The sequence below is a fragment of the Peromyscus eremicus genome, chromosome 15 (assembly GCF_949786415.1).
Source record: "Peromyscus eremicus chromosome 15, PerEre_H2_v1, whole genome shotgun sequence".
Lineage (NCBI taxonomy): Eukaryota > Metazoa > Chordata > Mammalia > Rodentia > Cricetidae > Peromyscus > Peromyscus eremicus.
Window position 1 is genome coordinate 19820649 of NC_081431.1, and position 18863 is coordinate 19839511.

At 42.2% G+C, this 18863-nt stretch overlaps 1 protein-coding gene across 2 annotated transcripts in view; it reads left to right on the forward strand.

Moving 5' to 3' along the window:
- Positions 1 to 9536, forward strand: part of Fh (fumarate hydratase) — a 30437-nt gene extending 20901 nt beyond the window's left edge. For both annotated transcript variants that reach the window (XM_059280813.1, XM_059280814.1), the window contains exons 6-10: positions 471 to 636; positions 2340 to 2543; positions 3939 to 4066; positions 6656 to 6809; positions 9370 to 9536. In XM_059280813.1, the coding sequence (XP_059136796.1) occupies positions 471 to 636; positions 2340 to 2543; positions 3939 to 4066; positions 6656 to 6809; positions 9370 to 9512 (795 nt within the window). In that variant the 3' untranslated portion in view covers positions 9513 to 9536. The remainder of the gene's footprint in view (positions 1 to 470; positions 637 to 2339; positions 2544 to 3938; positions 4067 to 6655; positions 6810 to 9369) is intronic.
- The last annotated feature ends 9327 nt before the right edge of the window (positions 9537 to 18863 follow it).

Consider the following 18863-nt stretch of genomic DNA (forward strand, 5'->3'; position numbering starts at 1 on the left):
TCCTCAGGCTGTTGAATGAGTTGCTTCACTCTCCGGTCCCTGTAAAGGAGCCCCTTGGGTTCCCTCTCAGGTCTTTCAGCTGAAATTGTGTAGAGAATATTTCCATTTTCTTTTCTCTTTGGAGAATTTTCAGAATTGGGCAGGGAGATGAGTTCATTGGGTGGATGGTAGGTAGAGCAGTAGTTTAATGTAGCGCAACTGTTCTTAAAGGTTTATTTCGTAGCTCTTTTCTTGGACTATTAAAACATTAAGTTATAAACAGACTAAGCTGCATGTTTTTATTTGCATTGTCCTGCCTTGTAGATTTGTATCCCTTCCTCCTTTCTCTTACTTCATTGTGTGAATGAATTGACATTGAGTAGCATGTAATTTAATAATCTGATGTGCAGTTTAAAAGCTCCTGTTTGACGCCATTAGAGTACGTGGTATGCTGTTAGGAAGTTTGTTCTTACTGTGATTGTCCTTCTCAGGAATTCAGTGGTTACGTTCAGCAAGTCCAGTATGCAATGGCAAGAATAAAAGCTGCCATGCCGAGAATCTACGAGCTCGCTGCTGGAGGCACTGCTGTTGGGACGGGTTTAAACACCAGGGTCGGCTTCGCAGAGAAGGTGGCTGCGAAAGTGGCCGCACTGACAGGTGGGGACCGCACGCGTCACCGCTCATTGTCTTGTGCCAGCTTACACATTGGCTAGATGTTTCTAGGCTGCATTCTCCTGAAATGTAGGAGCAACGTGTTCCTATTAAACGTGTCTGTTTCCGAAGTTAATCAAGCGCATTTTACTTTCTAGAGTCTTCCGTGTAAGAGTTCATGGGCATGCAGTTACGTTTCCGTGCTGGCTTTGTGTGCTGGTACTTGTCGGTCCTTCCCCTTCAAAGCTGTTGTAAGAATAGTTTTCAAAAGCAGAAACAGTTACTGTTGGGAAACTTACCAGATGATAACTGCTATAAGCTTAGTGTTTTTTATGTCACACTGGTATTTCTTTGCCTTAACATCTTTAAATGCTGTCTTCCCACCAGAACAGTGCTATAATCTGAATAATAATTACTATTACTATTGTTATTAGAACCAGCTTGTCATTTCCAGAAAATTGATTAAGATGCAGTTGTTACCAGAAGGTTAGGGTAGTGGTAACTATATAATACATACCACAGGCCAGTAGGTGAGTTTTTAAAATATTGGTTTATTTTTCGTATTTATTTATTTATTATTAGTTTTTTCGAGACAGGGTTTCTCTGTGTAGTTTTGGTGCCTTTCCTGGATCTCACTCTGTAGACCAGGCTGCCCTCGAACTCACAGAGATTCACCTGTCTCTGCCTCCTGAGTGCTAGATTAAAGGCATGTTAAAATTTTTAAAATTTCATAAATGTATATAATGTATCTTGACCATATTTAGCCCCCATCTCTCAGACGCACCAAATATGTCCCCCTCCCAACTTCCAGGTCCCCACCTCTCTCGCTCTCGCTCTCGCTCTCGCTCTCTCTGCGTGTATCCCAAGTTCCATCTGTGCTGCCCTAGTAGCCATCCCCCAAAGAAAAGTGACTCTCCTTCCTCCAGCAGCCACCAGCTGCGGTAGCTCCTCAGGTGGGGTGGGGGTGCTCCGTGCAGGAATTTCTAACTGACTTGATCTTGTGAGACACCTACAGCTGATGTGTGTTCACGTTCAGTGTCCATGTCCAGAGGACAGCATTTCACAGCGCTCCTCCCCATCTTCCGAGGTGATATAGATGTGCTTTGTATGGCTGAGCACATAGTTGCTTATCCTCCAGCTGAGTTTGTTTGTTTTTGAAAATCATGTTCTAATACAAAGGAACTGTGTTAGGATTTAGAGTACACAGACTTCAGAGTCTTTGCTTATGGGATGGATGGACTAAGACCATAGCTTATCTGTGTTCCCTATTCTCTCAAGTGGAATAGACTGGGGAAGACAAAGATTTTAAAAAATTCTGTAAGATCCGAGTGTGGACAAAAACTAGAGTACATTTCACAGTTCGCATCGTTACATGGAAGTAGTCTGGCCTCCTTCACATGTGCTTGTTAGAGTTGTGTTAAGCCCTTTGGGATGTCTTAAAGGAGTGTTGACTCTGACTGACTCTTAAGCATTCTCCTCAAGTGAAAATTTACATTTATTTATTTATTATTGAGTTCTAGATGTCCATAGTCCTGGGACTTAAACTCAGCCAGCACTTTGCACGAGCTAGGCGAGCATTGGCACTGAATTGTACACACAGCCTTCTGTTCCAGTTCGCCTTGTGTATGCTGGACTTTGTTTAACTTCTTCAGGTTGGCAGGTGTGTTTACTCTTCCCTGTTCACCCTCGGCACTCTTTCCTTCCTTCAGGCTTGCCTTTTGTCACTGCCCCCAATAAGTTTGAAGCCCTGGCTGCCCACGATGCTCTGGTGGAGCTTAGTGGGGCCATGAACACGACCGCCTGCAGCCTGATGAAGATAGCCAATGATATCCGCTTCCTGGGTTCTGGGCCTCGGTCAGGTCTAGGAGAGCTGATCTTGCCTGAGAATGAACCAGGGAGCAGCATCATGCCAGGTGAGCCCATAGCTGATGAATTCTAGAGCTGGAATTTACTAGATCCTAGGGACTCTCAATCACAGAACATGCCTTTTCACTGACTGCCATCCTGAAGTGATGGGAACATGTGAGGAGCACTTGTTCCACAGTATCCACGTGGATCATTGCAGAACTTTTAGAAATATCACTTACCAAGTCAAGAAAATGACTTGAGTTAGGGGCATGTTGAGGTTTTCATACTGGAGCCTGCGTAATAGTTGAATCCTCATTCTGAAGCCAAGAGAATGACAGAGTTAAACAGTCATGCTGGGTTGAGTAAATATGAGCCCCCTACCAAAGTCCTCACATCATCTTTGCCTCAGGCTCTGGCCTGTTAAATAGAAATGACAGACATTGGAGTCTGGGAAGAGAATGTAGTTGGGCAAATAGACATTTAAGGGAGTGGCTAATGAGTTGACTTTATTTGGAGAAATGTCTTCATACTGGGCTCTAACTATTTTACTGCTTTTTACCAGTGACTTGGTAGAGACCAGGAGCACTTGCTAATCATTTAGTCCATAGCAAAAGTTGAGGTGGCAGTATGTTGTATAACAGAGTCAAGATTCACAGACTCCCTGGAGGCCAGTTGAGTTGTACTAAAACTGACAAAGTGACTTTTAATAGTTTATTATATAGAAAATGCTTTCCTTAGACCTTTAACTATATATGTATACAGAGACCAAAGGATCTCAATTTGTAATACTTTGTGTTGAAAAATGACATACAGGTTTAGTTGATTGCTAATTCAAAATAATTGTTAAAAAGAGAAATGGTACCAGCTGTGGTAATGCATGGGTTAATCCTGGCACTTAGGAGGCTGAGGCAGGAAGATTATGAGTTCAAGGCTAACCTGGGCTACAAACAATATTTTAGGCCTCACTGGGCAACTAAAGCAAAAACCTGTTTCCCGAATAAAAACAAATGGAAGAATGTCATAGACAAAGGGACAGTCCTCCAATGCATTCCCTTACACTGGATAGAGGAGTCTGCTGTGTGTAGCTTGGATTTGGGCTTATTAAAGGAGCACTGCAGAGCTAGAGCCCTGGGGACCTGGGTGGCATATAGAGTTCCAGCCTAACATCTCCCCCAGTGCAGTATTCTATCTTTAAGGTATAACCCTAGAATTCTTGTTAGGTTTTGAGTCAAGATCTTATTAAGAGATCTTGCCTAGTCTGGCCTTGACTCAGGTAGTCCTTGAACTTGGAATCTTCCTGCCTCAGCCTCCTGAGTGACTAGAAGTCTGTACATCAGCTTTGTTTTGTTTTATGTCTTTATTTAATAATGTTATATTTCTTTCTTTGATATAAAAACAGTCTTAAGTGATATGGGAAACCATGAGCATAGTTGATGAGATTCTGCACTGTTTTCTCAAAGGAAAGGTGAACCCTACTCAATGTGAAGCAATGACCATGGTTGCAGCCCAAGTCATGGGGAATCATGTTGCTGTTACTGTCGGAGGCAGCAATGGACATTTTGAGTTGAACGTTTTTAAACCAATGATGGTAAGCTTTCATTTTGATTTTTAGCAGTTTTTAATTGAAGACTAATTGCCAGTGCTCTTGTCTTTCCTGAAATTTTCTGGAGCTTCCACATTAGGTAGGTATGTGATGTATGTAGCAACTGCAAATCAATGCACTGAAGTGTTACTGGAATAACTTGGGATATTGGGATTCAGTCTTACTCAGCTCAAGTGATTTGATTGTTTGCTTTTTAAAGTAGAAGTCTGGAAGTAAGACGGTACTGTGGGATGTCTTTCTGTACACTGAATATGTGTTGCTCTGATTGGTTGATAAATAAAGCTGCATTGGCCTATGGCGGGGCAGGATGGAGCCAGGCGGGAAAAGCCAAGAGAGATAGTGAGAGAAGGAGGGGGAGACAACAAACCACCGTCCAAGGAGCAACATGTAATGGGACACAGGTAAAGCCACGGAACATGTGGCGATATATGGGTTAATAGTTATGGGTTAATTTAAGATGAATGAGCTAGCTAGCAAGAAGCCTGCCATAGGCCATACAGTTGGTAGTTAATATAAGCCTCTCTGTGATTATTTTATAAGTGGCTGTGGGACCATGGGGCTGGGTAGGATCGGAGAAACTTCTGAGTAGGGAGTATTCCTTTGTCCCCTCCCACCATGAATGCCAGTAGGTAGAAATCAGTTCAGGTCTGCTTAGCTTAAAAAGTACACCTTCCTTACAGCCCTGTCTCCTGCTCAGCCTGCTGCTTTGTGCCTTCCTCTCGTTTGGATGGGAAAGACAGCCATTGTCACTTTGCTTTATGCTTGATCACTGTGGTCCAGCCTTAGCCCTTTCACATTGCTTGCATTGTTCTCCAGCCTCAGCCCTTTCACATTGCTTGCATTGTTCTCCATCATCAGTGACCTTCTAGTGGACATCCCCCATTCTCATAGGATGACATGTTGACCGTCTCTCCATTTCTTCAGGACTTTCTATCTCCAACAAGGCTTTCTTTAATTTCCTTTTGCCTTGTCCATGTACCTCAGAAACTGTCCTCCGAACGTCTCCTTTTTCCTTCAATACTCCAAAAATGGAACAAGATGGTGTCATCCATCCTGTGTGCAGATTCCTGAGCTTCAGACAGCCGAGCTGTGTCACCATGAAGTCCTTCATTTGTATTTGTACAGTGATGAATCTGAAATACACTAGAGGCTTATTTCTTACTAGTTTGTGGTATGAAGTCTAATTGTTAAGAATATGCACATGACTATTACTAGTATATTCATTAAGTTTCACTTTGAATCATACAGTTTTAGGTGTTCACAATAAAACAATAAACATAATGAGGTTTTTGGTTTTTGCCTTCTTGGCATGTATATTCTGTTGGGATTGGTAAATAAAGACAAGCCAAAGTGAACTTCAGATCTATGTACTTTTGCATCAAGGCTATATTCCCAACAGTTAATACCAGCTGCCTGACATGTACAGATGTATAACAACTGTTTATTGTTAGATTTTTAATCATTTACTATGTCTTAAAAGTAATGCTGTCTTATTCCTTTATAAAAATGAAGAAGGAGGAAAAAAAAAAGAGTTTGGTAGACACAGTTTTTCCATCACATAGAATAAAACTACGACATCACCCTGAGAGATGGGAGAACTTTATGGTCAAGGATAGACCTAATTGAGAAGAAGAAAAAAAAAGTTTGGCTTTAATTAGAAAATCAAGATGATGTTTAACTTACAGTTAAGTCATTAGAATCAAATGAAGCTTTAATGTCTAGCTTCTGTTAGAGTCCATTGGTGGAAGTATAGCTTCCAGATCTTCCTGGGGTGTTAGACAGGTATATATGAGAAGTGTTGCTCAAAAGAACTAACAGTTAAGTACCAGTTGGCTGTGTATGATCTTAAGCATTGTGTGATGTTACTTTAAAACAATCCTGCAATGTTTGTTTCATTAAGCATAAAACCAGAGAATCCAACATTTAGCAACTGTCTCAGGCCTCTACACCTCTGCACCTCTTTCCCCTGCATGGATGAGTCTTCATCCGTCTTTGGCTGTCCACTTCGTCTATGTCTAGTAGGACTCCTCCTGGATTGTGGATACAACACACCTCACCTGTTTTGCATGTTCACTGTGGCCTCTCTTGTGTTAGTTATCAGTCATTGGTTATCTTATATTAGTTAGCCACCATTGTCTGTATTGTGTTAGTTATCAGTCATTGGTTATATTATTTTCTTAGTTATTCACTGTGGGCCTCTTGTGTTAGTTATCCACCGTGGGCTATCCTACATTAGTTGTTCTCCATGGACTGTCTTGTTATCCACCATAAGCTATCCTGTGTTAGTCACTCACTGAGGCCTATCTTGTCTTAGTTATCCATCATGGGTTGTCTTGTGTTAATTACTCAACACTTATGTCTTTTCTATCATTTTTAGATTTGTAACTTTGTGTTCTTAGTGCTTTTTTCACTTGTCTTCTTGGGTATATACTGCAAAATTTGTAGGAGTGATGTATGGTTATCAAATATCCATCATGGAACATCAAATAACACATGTCATTGGACAAAAGCAAAACAAAAGAAACAGGCTGAGAAATGATTCTCTTTCCTTCGTCTTCTCTGTTTCTCTGACAGATTAAGAATGTATTACACTCAGCCAGGCTGCTGGGGGATGCTTCAGTGTCTTTCACGGAAAACTGTGTGGTGGGGATCCAGGCCAACACAGAGAGGATCAACAAGCTAATGAATGAGTCTTTAATGTTGGTGACAGCTCTTAATCCTCATATAGGTGAGTTTGGAGGATAATGCCATTTTGAAAACAGCATTTAAAAGTTTTTTTTAAAAAAACCAAAAAGCCTTAAATTAAAAACAAAAATTGTGTGTGTATGTTTGTATGTGCACATGTGCGCTATAGTGTACATTGCTGGTCCCAAAAGTTTCAAGTGACTTGTTTTATAGACAGGGTTTCAGGTATAAGGCTTAGGATGGCTTTAAACTCTTCTTAAAAAAATTTAAAAAAAAACAACTTTTACATTCCTTTGTGTGTGTGTGTGTGTGTGTGTGTGTGTGTGTGTGTGTGTACTGTGTGTGTACATGAGTATCTCTGTCTGTCTATGTGTCTGTGTGTCTGTCTGTGTGTCCATCTGTCTCATGGGATGTGCGCAGAAGTCAGAGAAGAGTTGCAGGGGTCAGTTCTCTCCTTCCACCACATGCGTCTGTGGGACAGAACTCAGATCCCCCATCTTGGCAGAGCAACGTTACACACTAAGCTCTCTCACTAGCCCTTATTTCATACTGATGGACCCAGATGCTGGGTGTTGCATGCAGTTGGGGAAGGTTATCTCTTTAAGACCCGCTGTTGGTAATGTCACTAGGTGGCACTGCCGGATTACCAACAGCAAATGGATCCACTTTCTGTTTTCCTTTTCTAGATACTATGTAATACTTAGATATTGTTTTATCCAATTCAGATATGGAACATTACTAATTAAAAGAGAATGGCAAAATATTTGATGCTTATAGGGAAAGGGGAGAAAATTGAATACTTTGTCTGAAATTATCCTTTGAGTTCCTCACCTTTTCCAGATTGTAACTGTTTTTATACACACTTAGGTCGCAGGCCGGCCACCACTGCCCAGCCCATAGGCATTTGCTCTGGTTTCCACAGCTTGAGGCAGTCACTGCGTTATGTTCCCTCTGCCGAGCAGATGGCTTTGGTCTGTTTTTGAATGAGTGGTGCAGTTATGTGGTATGACGTAGTTCTCACTTTAGAATGTTCTATAATCCTGACCTTTTGGGGCAGATTTTATTTGTGCTTTCCTCATTTTATAAAGTTGGTAAAATGGTTTGACTCATTTAAAATTGTTAGATACCAATATTCACCTGGAAAGGTACAAAGTGATCCCCAAGGCTCATGTGACAGATACTCCGACACTTCTAGGTTAGAGGTCTTGTCTGAGCAGAATGACTGGGAAGCTTTCCTGGACTCTGTGAGGACAGATCCACCTGTGAGGATGGGCAGCATCTCTGGCAGGTGTGCCTCATGAGCTCACCAAGTACCACCTCACTGGCTGAGTGAGTCCTGGTCACGGGCTCTCAAGGGCCTTGTGATGCAAGAAGCTGATGGCTAATAGTGCTTTGTGCTGGTGAGCAGGGACGCTTACATTTTAGGCCTCGTTCACATAAAGAGCACAGAAACAGGTTGACCCAAGAGTTGAATGTGCACATTCTTTCTGGTTGCTCCACACCCTTGTCAGCTCAGTGAGCACTCCTAGATTCATCAGAGAATGAAGTCAGGCAGGCCCAGTTCAGTCGTGTCTGCATCCAGACATGGACTGCTTTACCCCTGGTTATTCCATTGCCTCACATGCTCCCCTGCTATGGTCATAGTTCTGACTTTGAAGTTTTATTTCTGTCTTCCCTCACTGACTTCATTGTCCTTGCTTTGCCTTCTATCTTTTTAAAACTGCCATTTTTTAAGGTCAAAACAACCTTGAGAACTTCCCAGTGCCACCTTTATTTAAAAAGCAGATGACTGAAGTAAACCAGTGTCTGTGACCTTTTGTTTTGTTTTCAGGCAGGGGCTGAGACTCACTGTCATCTCCTGGATGCTAGGATTACAGTGCATTGGGTTGCCTGGGTTCCTTTGTCCAAATACACATTTCTGCTAAAACTTCCCCTTTTCATCCTGTAACATCTAAACAGACGCCAGGGAGTGGCACCCTCTCAGTCTGGCTGCTCCTGCCTCAATAAGGACTTCCTAGCTCTCCCTCCAGGGCCAGTCCTGACAGCTGTCTGTTCTGCAGGCCTGCGACATTTAAACGTTTGTGCTTCCTTAGAAAGATAATTATGGCCAGGCATGGTGGCACACGCTTTTAATCTCAGCACTCAGGAGACAGAGGCAGGTGATCTCTATGAGTTCGAGGCCAGCCTGATCTACAGAGTGACTTCCAGGACAGCCAGGGCTACATAGAGAAACGCTGTGGTGCGTGCGTGTGTGTGTGTGTGTGTGTGTGTGTGTGTGAAGACACACACAATGTACCCAAATGTGGATTTTTATACCATGGTACTTTATTTTCAATTTTTTATGTTCTCTTTCAATTATTGGTCCACTTCAACATAGGAACAAATCTTGGATAAAACGAGGTATGCTTCAGTCTGTTTCCTAAGAACATCAAGGTTGTATTCTATAGGAGACATGACAGTTATTGGCATGGTCATTCTTACATAGTTTAAAATAGAATACATCATTAAGAGGCCTGTAACATCAGTATCAGTAAACAATGATGGCTGCCTTTGTTTTAGAAACATTTCACTACTAATGTGTGTGCTGTGTGTCTTCTCGTCAGGGTATGACAAAGCAGCGAAGATTGCCAAGACCGCCCACAAGAAAGGGTCAACCTTGAAGGAAACGGCCATTGAACTTGGCTACCTCACGGCAGAGCAGTTTGATGAGTGGGTGAAGCCCAAGGACATGCTGGGTCCAAAGTGACTTAAATAAATTTATATTAAAATAAACTTGATGAAATTTAAAAAACAAGACTGTTTTTAAATGTTTTTAATTGTGTGTGTGTGTGTGTGTGTATTAGTGTCAGGAAACAGGATCAATTAAAAACATGTACATGCTATAATACAGTTATGAAGACTGGTATGCTTGGGCTAAGAATCCCTTAATATTTGTTGTTGGGAAAGTAATTATACCACTAACTCCTCTGTGGCAGTTTAAAGTTATTGCTTATATAGAAGAAACAAGTAATTAAAACTAATCTAAAAATGTTAAGGAAGATGAATTTATTTTTCCGATGGTACTGGAGGTGGGACTCAGGTTCTTACACATGCTGGGCACTCTCCCATTGAGTTCTATGCCTAGCCTTCTTTTTCCTTTTTGAGACCATGCCTCATGGTGTTGCCCAGTTTCCTTGAACGGTCTGTGTAGTCCTGGCAGGTGCTGACCTTGCAAGCCTCCTTTCTTGGCCTCCTGGGCTAGGACTACACGACAGGACAGACCACAGCTTGCTGAATTCTAATTTGTTAAGGCTGAATGGACATTACACTTTTCTTTCTAATTTTTGTGTGTCTGGATATTTTCCCTGCATGTATGTCTGTGTATCATGTGCTTAGTGCCCTAGAGGCCAGAAGAGGGCATTTGATTTCCTGGGACTGGAGTTACAGATGGTTGTGAGCCACTGTGTAGTGCTGGGAAGTGAACCCAGGTCCTCTGGAAGAACAGCCAGTGCTTTTTACAGCCAAGCTGTGTTTCCAGCCCTAGGCACTTTTATTGTAAAGAGTTTCTAACATTTTCTTACATAACTGCAGAAATTGTAAGGATGTACTTCTTAGTCCATATGATTGATGTGTTTGTGTAGGGGGGCATTCACCCTGGGGTCTCAAGCATGCTAGGCAGGCTTTACCATTGAGATACTTTCTTACCTCTAGTTCTGTCTTTGCCAGCGACAGTTAGATGGTGATACTATAATACTTCTACAGACAGCTTGCTTTAGGATAGGGTGTGGTTTCTCTTAGTTCTTTCTTCTAAGAAAGGTTTTGAAATTTAAAAAAATCAATTAGATTGTATAGCAACAACCAAACTTGCAAATAACTGGTAGTTGTGAGACTTAATCTTTGTGACATATTTGTTCAGATGTTCATGTCTACCTTAGCAGGTTGTCATTAGTGGGCTTGTCTAGAGACCACTTAGGTAATACCGATAACGACACATCAGGTTCCCAGCCTCTCAAGTAGCATTTGTATGACTGATTCAGCCCAGCCTACTACAGGCCAAGGAATCCTTTGAATTGACAGTCATCTCTGATGGTACTGAAGCAAAATAGTACAGGGTGATGTCATAGAAGAAGACTTTTTAGAATTCTCTGTTGGATGCTCAAATTGAAGGTTAACTTTATGTTTACACTGGGAAACTTGTCCTCTGGAGACATCTAGCAAAGTCCAGAGACACTTGGGTGTCAAAACTGTGGAAGGAATCTAATTGGTTGAAGCCAGAGAGATTTTGAACACAATGCACAGGAGAGTCCCCTCCAAGGGCATTTTCCAGCCCTCAGACTATTCAGTTAGCTTTCGATTCCTCTCTCCCTTCCCTGCTTCATGGTGCTAATAGGAAAGATCGTATTCCCAGTAAGGATAGGCAGGTAGGGAGTAGTGGCTCCTGCCTTTAATCACAGCACTCAGGCAAAGGGAAGAAGGACCTCCATGAGGTCAGGGCCTGCCAGGACCGCATAGTGAGACCCTGTCTTAAAATATAAAAATAAAAAAATGCTATGTTATAAATCATAGGACTAAATAATTTTTCATGTTCTTAGCATCTTACCAGCTTGCAATACTTTTTAGAATACAGGAAACATGGGATCAGTTTGTACAAAATTAAAAAAAAATTATTCACTATAAAAAAATCAAAAAACCAAAACAACAGCACAAACAGGGTCAAAGTCTTGCAAAACTGTCAGGCTTAAGATAGAGAAATAGACAGTCCCTTGACACCTGTGGACAAACATGAAGACGCCTCCCTCCCCCAAATTATCCCTGCTTCTCCTCTTATGTTATATTTACTTCATTACTCTCTTCCCCCCTCTTACGATGACTCAGTCAGTTGTTAACTTGACGTACTTGGGAAGAGGGAACTTCACTTGGAGAATTGCCCTCATCAGATTGACCTGTGGATGAGTCTGTGGGACATTTTCTTGATTGCTAGTTGATGCAGAAGGGCCCAGCCCACTTTGGGCAATACCATCTCCAGACAGATGGGTCAGGGCTGTATAAGAAAGGTAACTAAGTATGACCCTGTGGGCAAGCCAATAAACAGCCTTCCTCCATGGTCTCTGCTTCAGTTTCTGCCTCTAGTTCCTGCTTTGAGTTCCTGCCCTGGCTTCCTGTGACGATGGGCTGCATGCAACCTGTAAGCTGAAATAAATCTTACCCTTCCTAAGTTGATTTTGACCAGAATGTTTTATCACAGCAACAGGAAGGCAAACTAGAACAGAAATTGTTACCAGAGTGAGCATGGCTCTGATGGACCTATGCCCTGGGTGGTTTTGTAGGGAAAGCTGGAAGACTTTGGAGCTTTGGTCTGGAAAAGCCAGAATGCTCAGACCCAAATAAGCTGTGCTGAAAAGTGGGAAGATAATTCGGAGAGCAGTGCTGGCAGTGGAGGCCTGGCTCGTGTGGTTTTTGAGGGAAGCGAGACTCAGATGTGATTCGGAATTTTGGATTAAGAGGCTACAGAAGTGAAATCTTTGCTTTGCTGGGACAATGGATGCTGGTTAATCAGAACTGAAGAGTCAGCTGTGATTAAGAGACCAGCATCACTGAGGTGAAGGCTTCCGGGGAATATTTCCTCAGAGTCAGCATATAGTAGTTGTGTTCCAGAGAGGGCCAAGGCCACAGCCCAACCTGGCAACTCAATTTGGAAATAAGAAATGAAAGTCTCCCACATAGTACTGATTTTGGTGTCATACAAGCCGCAGGATTTTAAGGGTCATGGAAAGAAACTGAGGCTTGGCACCATCAAGCAGGAATGAACTTCTAGCAGAGAAGCCTGGAAGACATTAGTGAAGGTGCAGCCTCAATTGCAGTGGCGACTCTAGCATATTGGAGATACCAGGACCAGGAGATGACCAACAAGGACAGTGGCAGGTGTGTAGTGGAGCCAGCCTGGGCCTATTATACAAGCTGTGTGTGCTTTGGATGACAGAACTAAAAAGGTGTCTACACAAACCCTTTGGAGCCAAAAAGATCATAAGTGAGTCCCATATATTCATTTGTTAAATGGACATCTAGGCTGGTTACTTTTTTTTTTTTTTTTTTTTTTTTTTTTTTTTTTTAGTTATTGGGAATAGTGTAACAATAAGCAGACCTATGAAATATCTCTGGTATGTTGATTTAGAGTCCTTTGAGTATATATCCAGGAGTGGTATACCTGGGTCACATGGTAGTGGGGATTTTATTGTTGTTTTTGTTTTCTGAGGAAGCTCCACACTGACATCCATAGGGAGTGAGCCAATTCATGCCAGTGTATGAGTGTAGGAGGACAGGCCCATAGGGTCGAGGAAATTGGCTCAAACCAGTTGCCAAGGCAGACACATAACATACATCCTTATGAGCCAAGCTGGAGTCTGCCTGAGGGCCTAGCAACAGGTGCTGTCAGAGTTCCTAATTGTGCCCAGCCAATGAGGGATGGCCACACAATGTCACTAGATTGGGACACAGCCTGGGTGCTGGGAGGAGGGTATATAAGGCCTTCCCTGTTTCTTGAATAAACGAGTCTGCTGTTTGCCTTCAACTGACTCCCGGTGTCTGTGTCATTGACACCATGCCTTCTCATACACACCCCCCCACCCCTGCCCAGGGAGCCGTTAGGATCAAGCAACATATAAGAGTTCCTCTTTGTCCACATCCTTACTGGAATTTCTTGTCATATGTTCTCTTGATTATAACTATTCTGACTGAGGTGAGATGGAATCTCAAAGCAGAATTATTTATTTTGTGTTTCTCCACCACTTGCATCTCTCTCTCTCTCTGTCTCTCTCTCTGTCTGTCTCTCTGTCTCTCTCTCTCTCTCTTTCTGTGTGTGTGTGTGTGTGTGTGTGTGTGTGTGTGTGTGTATGTGTATGCATACATATGTCCACATGCCATGTGGAATAGAGGATAACTCACAGAAGTCAGTTCTCTCTATCATCTGGATTCTGGAGCTTGAACTCAGAGCCTTGAGGTCACTGAGCCTTGGCAACAAGCACCTTTGCCCACTGAACCATCTCACTGGTGCTAAAAGTAGTTTTAATTTTAATTTTTCTGATAGGATGTTGAATAATTTTCAAATATTGATTGACTGTATTTCTTCTTTTGAGAACTATCTATTCTGTTTATTAGCCCATTAGCTCATGTATTGATTAAATGATTTAAAACTTTTTTGGTGTTTAATTTTTGCAGTCTTTATATATTCTAGATATTAATCTCCTGTCTGATGTACGGTCAGCAAATAATTATCCCTTTTTCAGCCTGTCTCTTTATGTTGGTAATTGTTTCTTTTGCTGTACAGAAGCATTTAAATTTCCTGTAATCCCATTGGTTAATTCCTGAGATGATTTCTTATCCTATTGAAGTCATTTTTAGAAAGTTTTTAATGGTGCCTGTATCTTGAAATATTTTACCTATGCTTTTCTCTATCAGTTGCAGTGTTTCTTGTCCTGTACTGAGGTCTTTGAGCTGACTTTTGTCTAGGTTAATGGTATGCTTCCAGTTTCATTCTTCTACATGTGGCTATTCAGATTTCCTAGCACCATTTGTTAAAGAGGTTGTCTTTTCCCTAATGTGTGTTTCTGACTTATGATAGTTAACTTGATTGGGTATGGAATCACTTAGATGTAACTCATTATACTTGGGAAGGAGTTTCTAGATTGATTGACTCAGGTGGGAGGCCTCATCCTAATTTGTTGATTCCCAACATGAAGTTGTTTCTTGTCAGATTCTGAGTCATAACAATGAGAAAAGGAAGATGGGGATATTTGTGGGAGGAAAACAGAGGACAGTGACTGATGGGGGAAATGAACTCATAAGTAGTCTATCGAGGTGAAAGCAAACTTTGAGGCTCTCCCCAGGACAGGTGATGACAAAATGGCAGCACCAGCATGCTCTAAGAGAGGGCACTGTTGGATTCTCTGATGTCACCTGTACAAGTTCAAGGGAAGGGCTGGTACTTACAACCAGTTTGAGCTGCCTCAGTGTTCCTGAAAACAACTTAGGTATCCATTACTATTACTGTTTGTATTTGGAATGCCCACCAGAGACTCATGTTTTCAATACCCAATCCTGTAGCTTGAGTTTTCCTGCCTGGCCCACGGTCAGGACAAATCTCTCACCTACCAGTCCCACAGACGCTCAGACCCGACCAAGTAAACACAGAGACTTATATTGGTTACAAACTGTATGGCCGTGGCAGGCTTCTTGCTAACTATTCTTACAGCTTAAATTAATCCATTTCTATAAATCTATACCTTGCCACGTGGCTCGTGGCTTATCGGCATCTTCACATGCTGTTTGTCATCTTGGCGGCTGGCAGTGTCTCTCTGACTCAGCCTTCCACTTTCCAGCTTTATTCTCCTTCTTGTCCCGCCTACACTTCCTGCCTAGCCAATGGCCAATCAGTGTTTTATTTATTGACAATTGCAACACATTTGCCATACAGAACATCCCACAGCACAATCCCAGTTGGTAGTGCTGTTTTTGAGAGTCTGTGGAACCTTCAGGAAGTGGCCAAGCTAGCAGAATTGGGTCACTAGACAGACCACTGAAGGTTGTACCTGACCCTCAGGTCATGCCTTACTCTCTCTGCTTCTTGGACTGTTGGGGCATGAAGCATTCCTATGGTAAACTAGACCCTCTGCGATTGTGAGCTCAAATAAATCCTTTCTCCTTTTCAGTTGCTCCATTGGGTATTTTTTGATCCGGATGCAATGATGACTAATATAATTAGCATGCTTCAGAGGTGTTATCTATAACAAATCTAATGGAGGGCATACTGCCTAGCACATGCTCTCTAAAGTCAAAGCAAATAACCTTGGGCAGGGGAAGGGAGACAGTCTCTTCTCAGGATCATTGTCACCCACAGGACAGCTGAGCTTTTGCTGGTACTTGTCATCACTCCCAATGAACACGTGTGGTGTTTACCAGCTAGCTCCCTTGTGGTTCGAAGCTGCTGCCATTTTGTAAGTCTTGGAGCCCATGTCAATCCTGTTTAGATCTTTGTTTTCTGGGATTGCACTCCCCAATTGTCTTCAAATAAATGTCATTTTCTTCGTTCTTCACTAGATTCATTTCTTGCTTACAGTCACAAAGGGCAGAACACAGTAAATAGTTCATGCAATGTCCTTTCATTACATATATCCATGTTTGGCATTTTGCTTCTTGCGGTTACTTTGGAAAAGGAATAAGCATCCTAGGCAGGAAAGCTAGAGTGGGAAACCACGGTATTTGTGATTCAGTTGCTTTGGGTTAAATCATGGTTCTTTTCAGTCTCTTGCTTTTGTTTTCTTTTTTAACATGAAAATTTTGACAAAAGACTTCTTGCGAGCTCGCTTCATCCCATTCAGTTTTCCCAGCCATGACACTAGCTCCCTGGAGTTTGCCTCACTGACCACTAGCTATTTTTATGTAATTTATTTTTTAAACCTCTCTCTTTTCACCTATTTTAGGCTCACAGTGAAGTTAAGAGGCCAGGATGAAAGGCTCCTCTGTATCGTCACCCAGCTTCTCCTCACGCTGACATCTTACATAACCCTAGTACAGTAGTCAAGGCTGAGAAATGAACATCCGTACAACATTGTTAGCTAAACTGTAGACTTTCTCTCCAACTTCATGCATTTTTCCACTGTTGTACTTCTCCTTTCTGGGGTTCTACCCAGGTCCCCCACACTGTATTTAGCTGTAAATGGCCCTTTGTCTCTTCCAGTTTGTCACAGCTTCTTAACCCCGTGTTTCTGTCACTAGACGCTTATTCAGAGGGTGGATCCATCATTTTACAGAATCTCCCCCATTCTGGAAAATTCTATAAATTCTGACCATTCTGGTTGCAGAGAATGTATACACTCGGCTGTGTTGCTTGGAGTGTGGTGCCACACTCCTATGATACCATCTCTCAAAAGCCTTAGAAAAGAGAATTTCATGTTAGAAGCCAGGCTGTCCTACAGAGTGAGGCCCTGTTTTAAAAGCAACAATAATACAACAACCAATCAAATGGAATACCATAGAAATAAGGCTACAGTGTCCTGGTGTGTCTCATGGGTGGTGTTCATGTTCGATCAAGAGGGTACCAGCCATGTTTCCGTACTGTGAAGTGACTTTTTTTCTCTTGCAGTTAGCAAGCATGTTGGGACAAGACGTTGAAACCACAGCTGTTCACCTCAAGCCTTCGCTCATGGTTTTCATCCATCAATGAACCTTGTCCGCAGTATCAGCTGCTTGATAACAATTCCATACCTCTTACTTTCTTTTTTTTTTTTTTTTTTTTTTTTGGTTTTTCGAGACAGGGTTTCTCTGTGTAGCTTTGCGCCTTTCCTGGGACTCACTTGGTAGTCCAGGCTGGCCTCGAACTCACAGAGATCCGCCTGGCTCTGCCTCCCGAGTGCTGGGATTAAAGGCGTGCGCCACCACCGCCCGGCTCATACCTCTTACTTTCTATTTACAATTTGTCACATGGAATTCTAAGGAAGAGCTGTTTCCTTTCCCTGTTGACTATGTCTTAGCTTGCTTTCCTATTGCTGTGATAAACACCGTGACCAAAATCAACTTGAGGAAGATAGGGTTCATTTTATCTTACAGGTTGCAGTCCATCATCAAAGGAAGCCAGGGAAAGAGATCAAGGCAGGAACCTGGAGGATGGCACTGCCCACAGTGGACGAGTCCCTTCTACATCAATTGCTAACTAAGAAAATGCTTCATAGATGTACCTGCAGGCCAATCTGACAGAGGCAATTCTTCACTTGGGGTTCCCTTGTTGCAGGTGACTTTTAAGCTTGTGTCAAGTTGACCATGGAAGCTAATTGCATCACCTTCTTTAGTTTATTGTTTATGACACTATGGAAGGACAATGTGTTGATTAATCTTGAATGTCAAGTTGCTGGGATTAAGAATCCCCTAAAAGACAAATCATCTGTGAGGACCTTTCCAGAGAGATTTAACTGAGGAAGGAAGACTTATACATGAATGTGAGCTGCATCATCTCATGGGCTGGGGTGTTGGACTGAATAAAAAGGAGAAAGGGAGCTGAGCATCCCTGCTTCCCAGTGTGAACCTCATGCTCCAGCCCATGCCCCCCTGCCATTATGGACAGTATCCCTTGCAACTGTGAGCCAACATAAATCCTTCCGCTCTTAAGATGATTTTTCAAGTATTTTGGCATGGCAGTGAGGACATAACTAACACAAATGTGAACTTACTTTATCCTGTGTTCAATGCTGTCACTTCTTATTCTATCACTTGGTTTGGTCTGAATTTGGCCATTCAGGTAATAGGTTGTATTTTTTATTTTTTTGACAAACTCTTCTAGTTTTCTCTCTCTCTCTCTCTCTCTCTCTCTCTCTCTCTCTCTCTCTCTCTCTCTCTCTGTCTCTCTCTCTCTGTCTCTCTCTGTCTCTGTCTCTGTTCTCTCTCTCATATTTCCTCCTCACTGTTCAGCTGCCACAAGATTCTGTATCTTTATGACTTCTAATCATTTTTATAATGAAATAAAACTGATTCTGTGAGGTATAATATGACCTTTTAGTGGAAAACCTGATGATTAATCAAGGCAACTGGTAGGATTTTGTTCACATCTCCATTACATGCTGAAAAACTGTAAAATAAGAAGCACTTGAATCTCAGTGATTCCACTATCATCTAATACTATCAGGTGACAGAATATTTACTCCTAAGCCACCTATAAATGGACAATAACAAGCTGAATTTATGTCTTTGCTTATGGAATTAGCTATACATTCTCTGTACCTCCCAGATAACTTAGAACAACTTTAGATCACTGTACAGGGATTGAGAGACCTGAAGGGCTGATCGAGAAAAAAATACATGAGCACAAGGTCCCCAATACAGTGCAACACCTTTGTTCAAGGCAGAAGTGGTCTAGTCTAAGGTCCAGGATTTATCCCTTTGGGAAGGAGGTATCAAAGAGACTCCCAGGGGACAGACAGCTAAAATGAAAGGGGCTTACATACTCCAGAGTCAGAGGGCTCACAGCACAGTAGCGGTCTGGAGTCTTTACAGCCCACAGCTTAGCTTATCTATTGCTCGTAGGGTTGAGTGTGTTTTACAGAGAGTACACACAGATAAGTTCCAAAATGGC